The 9,076-nt window shown below is 32.2% G+C and overlaps 1 protein-coding gene and 1 pseudogene across 1 annotated transcript; one reads left to right on the top strand and one right to left on the bottom strand.

Moving 5' to 3' along the window:
- Nucleotides 1-454: 454 nt before the first annotated feature.
- Nucleotides 455-8,218, bottom strand: LOC109803762 (uncharacterized). The gene is made up of 3 exons (XM_020365438.3): nucleotides 7,990-8,218; nucleotides 6,672-7,159; nucleotides 455-647 (listed from the first exon to the last, which is right to left on the bottom strand). Exons 1-3 carry the CDS (start codon nucleotides 8,004-8,006, stop codon nucleotides 619-621), a joined length of 534 nt encoding a protein of 177 aa, XP_020221027.2. The 5' UTR covers nucleotides 8,007-8,218; the 3' UTR covers nucleotides 455-618.
- On the top strand, nucleotides 4,393-6,192 carry LOC145953848 (acyl-lipid (9-3)-desaturase pseudogene; annotated as a pseudogene).
- Nucleotides 8,219-9,076: the final 858 nt, after the last annotated feature.

Genomic DNA, 9,076 nt, shown 5'->3' with positions numbered 1-9,076 from the left:
TATTATATCAATTAAATGAAAAATATAGAAACTAAAAGGAATAAATATTTGTTTGAATATATACGAAGGCTCATGTCGACAATCAAGTTAAATTTATTTTTCATGCATGTATGAAAATGCATATGTGGATATCTAATGTTTCTATCTAAGAAGTATGCGAAGTTCAGAGAAGGACCTGAGATATGAATTTGAAGCAACCACCATCTCACAATGAAACATGATTAAGATGCAAACGAACCCTTAACCAAGAAAAATGTTGCTTGCATTGAGAACCACCCAAACAAAATTTATAGGCTTAAACAAAAATGCTCTTTTTCATCAAATCCTTGAATGGTCCATTAAAAGTTGTTCCATATGATAAAACAAATGCGTTTAATTAGTTAGAAAAGCACGTGAGTCTAGAAGATGAGATGCATAGGTCTTAACAAAAAAAAAAATATAATTATAACCCCTCTAACAAAAAATTGCTGCCAAGGCGCCTGAAATCTTTTTAACTAGTGTATTATATCATACATAAGAAATAAGAAATCAGTACAAAAATATGGTAACAAAGAGATCAACTTTTGCACCTTATGCCAACCTATGATCTTGGACGTGCAGACACATTGGAACAACTACTTACTCTTCCTCAGTTCCCGAGCATCCAGCTACAATTTCACCACAAATTCAAAGGTTACTAAAAATATAGCAAAAAGGAAAATACAGACAAATCTGTTAGTAGTTACAATGAAGTTAAAATTAATTGATTTTATGCACCCTTTAGAAAAGAACCATCTAAGAGAATGTTTAAATAAACTTCTCCAAAATGAAGTTTTAGAAGAACAAAATTAGGAAAAAAATTGAAATAATTTTATCTATAAACTAAAATTATCTTATGCAAAAGTTAAAAATAAGATTTTAGAGAAGTTAATATAAGAGAATTTCTACAAATTTATACTTACATTAATTTGAACTTATGGAGGAACATATTTCATTTATCCTTTCCATATTTCTCTTCTAGAAGTGCTTTTGAAAAAATTTAATCAAATAGGCATTTAGTTCATAATGGTTAATGATATTTCACCATAGAAAAATATCACTATAGACATGAAATTTGTATACCTACCTCCACCCAACATATATATAAATAAAATTAATTTTGTTCATAATTTATTAGAAACTAAATGAATTTAATTGTATATAATTAACAATATATGATTAATATAAAAAGTTTCATAATTGTTGATGTTATTAAAATATTTAATAATGATTAATTTTACATCACCAGTGACTGATAATGTCAAAGGTTATTGACCATTGTTAGTGGTTAAAACAATATATATAAATATGATCAATATTGTCTACAAGTGTCTACAAGTGTTATGAAGTTATTAATCATCACATGTGATTAATTAAATATATAAATATGGATAATTTTATTTCACTAGCAATTAAAACAAACGGACATGATTGTATTCATTATCAACATGTGGTTAATAATATTATGAGGTTATTGAAATGTCTATTAATGACTAATTTTGTCTCCAAAGTGGTAATAATGTTATGAGATTATTGAAATATTTATTATAGTAGTTAACCATTTGAAAAATAAAATTAACCATGTTATAAACATAATAATTAACCATGTGTGTTGGAGGTATACATGATGTAATTAACCACTTGTGTGAAAACCTTTCATTAGAAATCAAGCTTTTTTCCACTTACACCAACAAATGCCAAGAAAGTCTTTTGAATATATTATTTATAGTTAATAAAAAAAAATACTCAAAATCATATAGACTCCACACAATAAAATTTAGGTATAATAAGTAATAACTTTAGTGTTTTTAGTGGGGCTTGTTAATCAAATTTAGATTGATATATTGTATAATGAATATTAGCATTTAAAGTTGTTGAAAAAATTTAAGTCTAACATTAACTAAAGATACAATCAAACCAATGTATATATATGTTGAAAAACTTACACTTTACAAGTCAATTTTTTTAGTGTTGTGTTAGATACAAATCTAATTTTAAAATAATACTAGAGTTTATCCTAGATTTATTAATGAATATTATCCATGTATCAAGCTTGATGATGTTTATGATGAGGATGTATGTATCAGTAAAAATCCAAGTTTCTCATCGATTAAAAATAAGATAGTACTAATATATAAATGAGGGACAACAATTACCTTATAAGGCTCAAATACATATCGAAGATCATAAATATTTCAAACAACCTTTTTATGATCTTCTTATATAATAGGATAATAACCTAGTCCTTCAAATGAAACTATAATTCAAAATGAAAATAAAACCCTAAACAATTAAATATAAATTTTATCTTCCAATTTACTTAAAAAAAACAAAAAATTGTATAAAAAAAACCACTCTATCCTCTCTCAAATTACCTCTCATTTCATAAATTTTCTCTAACCCATAAAATATATCTTGCAAACCTAATTTCGATATTCATTCCCACAAATGCTTTTGAGACATTTTTTTATATTAAAAATGGAAGCAAGCCAAGATATAGAAATTGAGGCATTGAAAAAGAACAACATGGGAGTTGGTTTCTTTTACATAAAGGGAGAAGCCAATTGGTTGTAAGTAGGTATAACTAATAAAATATAAGGATGGGTCCATTAAGAGGTACAAGACGAAATTGGTTGTTAAGAGTTTTACTCAAACTTATGTGATAAATTACTTACTTTTCTCTATTGTAAGGATGAATATAGTTTGACTAATATTATCTCTTGCTGTAAATTATGGTTGAAAATTACAACAATTTGATGTGAAAATTGTTTTCTTGCATGGGGAACTTGAGGAGAAAATCTATATGAAGATCCCATCAGAATGTGAAATTGTTTCCAATTCTTTATGCAACTTAAAAAAGCTTTATATGGTCGAAACAATTCCCTTAGGCATGGTTTGAGAGATTCACCAAGGTCATGATAGCCTAAAAATACAATCAAATCCAAGAAGGCCACACTTTATTCATCAATTACTAAACTTTAAAGGAAATGACTCTATTATTTGTGTATGTGGATGATATTATTGTTATTAATGATGATCGAAAATAATAAAATCTAGCAAACGAGCTTGAGATAAAAAATTTTGGGAGTCTACTATATTATTTTGGATTTGAAGTGTCTCACTCCAACAAAGGCATTTTTAAATCTCAACTAGGTATTTTCATATCTCAACAAAAATATGTCACAAATTTTCTTTAAGAGATGAGTATGACAACTTGTAAACCTGTAAGTACTACTATAGATTCAAAATTTAAATTGGGTAAGCAGTAATGCACAATGAGGTCAACCAACATTTTGTTGAAAAAATAATTTACTTGTCTCACACACAATGCCAAATATCGGATATTTTGATAATTTTCTAGTGAATTTATTCACTGTCTTGGAGAAGTCCACTTAAGGAAAAACTAGGAAGAGGAATTTTATATAAAAGACAAAGGATTATAATTCTTGAAGCCTACCGTGATATTGGTATTGACTATGCAAGGACAATAATAATAGGAGATCTAGTACCACCAATTTTTGCACCTCAGAGGAAACTTAGTAAAAGTAAAACATAATGTTGTAGCTAGCTAGATGTAGTGCTTAAGTTGAAATTCAAGTTATGGACAAGGTATTTGTCACTTAATATAGACTTGAAGATTAAATGGGAAGAACCTATGAAACTCCACATTAATAATAAGTCAACAATTAAGATAACCCATAATTCTACTCAACTCAACATGGCTAAACACATTGAAGTGGATATGCATTTTTGTTGGGATGCAAGCAAAGTCCCACATCGTTCAAACAAGAGGATGGACATGGGTTTATATACACACAGTTGTCTCCATTGGTAGAGAGGCCTTTTGGGTGATGTTCAAAAGCAAAACCGTGAGGGCTTGGGCCCAAAGCGGACAATATCTTACCAATGTCGAGACATGGTATGTGTGTGGTAACCCCAATACTCAATAAGTGGTATCAGAGTCGATGGTCTAATTAGGTGACCGACTCGACGAGTGTGATGGCTGGCAGGTGGATCAAAGTTTGAGATCCCTTATGTCGAATGTCTTCCTAAATGGTGGAAGGTTAGGAGACGTGTCCCACTGTCATGAGGGAGGTCATGATGGAGCGGCGATGCAAGCACACTCAGAGTGTGAGTGAGCTTTGTGGGCCACCATCGGATAATACTCATAGTTTCCACTGCAGGGGAGGGGGTAAACCGTGGTCCTTTGTTTGAGGACAGGATTGTTGGGATACAAGCAAAGTCCTCCATCGTTCAAACAAGAGGATGGACATGGGTTTATATACACACAATTGTCTCCATTGGTTGAGAGGCCTTTTGGGTGGTATCCAAAAGCAAAACTGTGAGGGCTCGGCCCAAAACGGACAATATCTCACCAATGTAAAGACATGTGTATGTGTATGATAACCCTCGGTGCATAACAATTTTATTAAGCAAAAGCTGGATAGCGATTTGATTTGTTGATTTGTACTCCATATGTACCTTCACAAGGTTAACTTGATATTATTATTAAAGGATTGTGTGGTTCAAGTTTTGAAAGAATAATACATAAATTGGAAACGATAAACATCTATTCTCTAACTTGAGTGAGAATATTGAAAATATAGGCATTTAATGTTCATTATCCTCCAAAGTAGCTTAGCTAATTTTAGCTATGTTCAATGTCTCTTAGGAATTTGTGATATTTTAATTATTTTCTTGAAAATAGTTACAACTATTTATTATCTTGTAATCATTCTAATTACTTTTTTTTGTCTCATAACAACTTCAGTTTAAGATTTTTAAATACAGATTAAGAACAAGTATCACTTTTTTAATGCAAGTTTACTAAAATAGATTACTATCCCAATAAATGCATTATTTTGAATTGTAGTAGTTGAATAATTTATAAAAGAATATAGGCTAAAATCCTAATTTTGTCCCTTATAATATTAAAAAATTTTAATTTGGTCCCACTTTAATTTTTGGTTTCAATTTAGTCCCAATTTATTTTAAAATACTTCAATGTGGGACTTCCGTTGAAATTTCACAAGTAGTGTTAAAGGTCCATGAGAATCACGCCCATGATTCCAAATCACGACCGTGATTCTCACGGCCTGGGGACCAATCAAAATGTATTTGTAAAGGCCCGCAAGAATGTATTCTCCGACCTCTCCCATGCCAACCTCTTTGATCGCAAAGGCCACACCATGCTCACCCTCATTTCCCTCATCCTCCCCCTCCTCTCCCTCGTTGTCACCGACATCCTCCTCTCCGAGCGCGCCTCCGTCCACCTCCTCTCTATCACCCTCATCAACTTTGCCTGGATCCAGAGCCGTTGGATCAACTACTACAACGTCATGTCCGACCTTCAACACCTTCCCTTCTTTGTCGTTTCCTCTTCCTTCTTCACTTCCCGCTTTTACGACTGAAAACTCAACTTTGATTCCCTCGCTAGGGTTCTTGTCAGCTACCAGCATTTCACCTTTTACCCTGTCATGTGCTTTGCTAGGCTCTACCTCTTCACCCAATCCTTCTTCCTCTTGCTCTCCAACCGTAAGGTCGACCATAGAGGAGTAGAGCTTCTTGGCCTACTCTTGTTATGAATTTGGTATCCTCTCTTAATCTTCTTCTTGCCAAATTGGTGGGAGAGGGCTTTCTTCGTTCTTGTTAGCTTCTCTGTTATCGGAATTCAGCACGTCTAATTCTGCTTGAACCATTTCTCCTCCAAGGTCTACCTTGCCCCCCCTAATGGCTCCGATTGGTTTCAGATACAGACTAATGGCACTCTCGATGTTAGTTGTTCTTCTTGGATGGATTGGTTCCACGGTGGCTTGTAGTTTCAGGTGGAGCACCACCTCTTTTTGCACCTCTTAATCTCAGGTGGTTCCCAGGCCATGAGAATCACAGTCGTGATTTGGAATCACGGGCGTGATTCTCATGGACCTTTAATATTATTTGTGAAATTTGAACGAAAGTCTCACATTGAAATATTTAAAAATAAATTGGGACTAAATTGAAATCAAAAATTAAAATGAGACTAAATTAAATTTTTTTAATATTATAAGGAACTAAATTAGGGTTTTAGTCAAGAATATATTACGAAAAAAACTAATTAATATTACATTGAAAAGTGAAAACATCACTTATATATTTAAGAACATTTTTCAGATGTTAAAACTACAGTTATTGTGAAACGAAGTGAGTATAAATAAAGAGTAATATTATACATACAACAAAAATTATATAATAACTTCCAAAATATCATTTTTTGTATCTTTTTTTTTTTTATCGTTAATAATATCTCTCCTCATAATAAATGAAGTGATGGAAAAAGATACACTCAAAAATAATGTTATACAAATTGTATATTATTTTTTGTACGTGTAGCATTATTCATAAATAAATCAATCCCTAAGTAGAAATTACTGTCAAGCACATTCAAAAAAACAATCTTCTCACTTTCTAACAAAAGTTGATTTAATTATCTAGAGGAAACAATTTTGGATGAAAAATGATACTAAAAAAACCTACTATTTGTTTGGACATATTGACAATTAATTGGACTAATAAATCTCATAACTAAGTTTTAACAACTCCTAATTAGTAGTGTACATTGGAAATATCTAAAACAAGATCGCCATTAAGTAATGAATTGAATAGAAATAACTTACGCGCACTTTCACCATTCTTCTCATTCTCCATGCACTTGAGGAGGAACTTGAAGGTCTCAATCTCGCAAGGGAGCGTGAGTGCGCCACTGTGATCAAACCCAAACTCCTCTGCAGCCTTTTCCAGCAATACTTTGAACAAATGGTGGCTGAGGTAGCTCGTGGGAATGATGAACCTCCTGAGCTCAGGTCCAACATACACTGCCAAGTAACCCTTTGGAACATCCGGTGGTGGAAGCGGTTCGGGGCTTTGGCAACTCTCTTCATCTGATTCGCAACTCATAACATTCACCACCCTTTTGTTGATCAGTGGTGACATCGTCAACATGGTCCTCTCGTCGTTGGTGGTCTCGTCTTCGGAACTGGGAATGATGTTGGAAGCAGCTTTTGAGCGTAATGTCACGCTCTGCCACTTCTGCAGCATTTCCTTCAGTCTCACGATCTGCCTGATTCCAGTTAATTTAAAGCCTCCACGACTATCCATTGTTAAACTTCAATCACACAAGACAAAGGTATTAAAATCTGTACGTGGGTCATGATTGCATTTTCGAAATAAATGCAAAGAGTGCCAAATCTAACAGTAAATAGAGACATAGATTAAAATGTAAAAATTAATTGCTTGTATAGAAACTAAAAAAATGAATTTATACGTTTAAGGACCAACATAAAAAGTTAGCACTAATTTAAATTTCAAATGATTAATTAAATCTTTGTGAAAATAAATCCAAATGGTAAAAGGAAGAAAAAATGACTTATTTTCCATCGCCATGCAACCCACGTTTATTGCAGCTATTTCCACATCTCTCCAACTAATGAAAGGGAATCAATAATCTATGTTTATGGCAATCTCTGAGATTTTAATTAGTTTATCAAGGCAAAATATGGGAACGTTTTTGAATTTTTTTCAAAGCTCAACTTGTCTGAATTCAAAATTCATTTATCTTGATATGTATATTAATTAAGCTCCATGATCTAGTGCTCTTGTTTTCTCAGGTATCAAATTAACAGGTTCCACAAAACCTTAATTAGAAATGGGTATCAAATTAACAAATCCCAAGCCAAGATCCCCCACAAACCCTTAAGCCAAAAAAACAAAAAAAATCTGAAGTGCATACTATGTGCCTTTAATCTCATTCTCTGATACTTTAGCAGATTCCTTATTAAGATGATAAATTTAACCACAATTAGTAATGACTATGTTATCATTGAATTCACATTCAAAATATAATAAAAGGAAAGAAAAGGCATCATGCATGAGCCAGTAAGAAATAAAAGCGTTTGAAAGAGGAATAATAATGCATGAACATGAAGAGATTGATACCTGAAATAAGAGGGCATTAGCTATGAGCGAGATGAAAAAAAGCCATGCAGCTTCGGAAGTGGAAGCGGAAGTAGCGAGCTCTCCAAAGATAGAGGAAATGAAATGAGAGATAAGATCTGTTACGATAATGTTTTCTCTTTCTGCCTCTATTTCAATCAAATAATCCTCGCAACAAGTATTCGAATGATGACAACGTTGGTGTTCCAGCTTTATACGCTGAATTATCGGCGAAAAAAATAACTTCTTCTTGTGTTGTTTTGGTTTGTTTTACCTGTGTTTCATGCATCACTTGCTTAAGCGTCGCTGTCGGAAACACTATTTTTTAGTTTCCACCCAAGAATGAAGCCAACGACTTTTGTACACAACTTGCGTCCTCTTGCATTTTCATTTTATTTTAAATCAATAAAAGGAAAAAAAAATATAACTTATAAATTAGTAATGACAATGTTGTATTAGGGAACAGCACAGGACCATGGATCAAAGATTGAAAAATTATTTTCATACAACACATTATATGCGCGCTTACAATTCCTTTTACAATGAGAACAAAGAGAAGAAAATTAATCAATAAAAAGTGCAAGATAAAATGGTGGATATGACGGAAAATTATAAAAAAGAAAAAGTGATTTTATAAAAAAGGTTGTGAAAAGTGTTATATGAACAATATAATGATTAAAATAGATAATTATGGTATGAAAAAGATGGAAGAAATAGTTTTAAAATAAAGAAGGGTTTATTAATTTAGATGTTGTGCCTCCCAAGTGTATCTTTTCCGTGAATTTGTATAATTACTTAGTCTTTTTTAACTCTGTCACGAATACTCTCGGTGCATAGAGACATATATTAATTATGTTTCCATTAGTATAATTGTTGCTAGTCCAAATTTTTTTCACACATAATAAAGTGTACTTTGGTTTAACTACCTAATTAAATCCTTAAAACTACTTTTATTAAAAATAAAAATAAAATCTCCCATTAAAAAGTCAGGTTGGAATCTGACTTCCTATGGGTTGCTAAAATAATGAATGGAAATCGAGTTTTGAGGGGAGTGGGAAAGGGTGGGATTTTTTAGGGAAAAAAAAGTAGT

This window comes from Cajanus cajan, chromosome 1 (assembly GCF_000230855.2).
Source record: "Cajanus cajan strain Asha chromosome 1, NIPB_CcT2T_4, whole genome shotgun sequence".
NCBI lineage: Eukaryota > Viridiplantae > Streptophyta > Magnoliopsida > Fabales > Fabaceae > Cajanus > Cajanus cajan.
This window is presented reverse-complemented; position numbering and strand designations above follow the sequence as displayed.

Coding starts and splice junctions, on each gene's coding strand:
- LOC109803762 (XM_020365438.3), bottom strand. Junction 648..6,671: donor GAAGAATGGTGAAAGTGCGC/GTAAGTTATTTC, acceptor GTGAAATTGTAG/CTGGATGCTCGGGAACTGAG.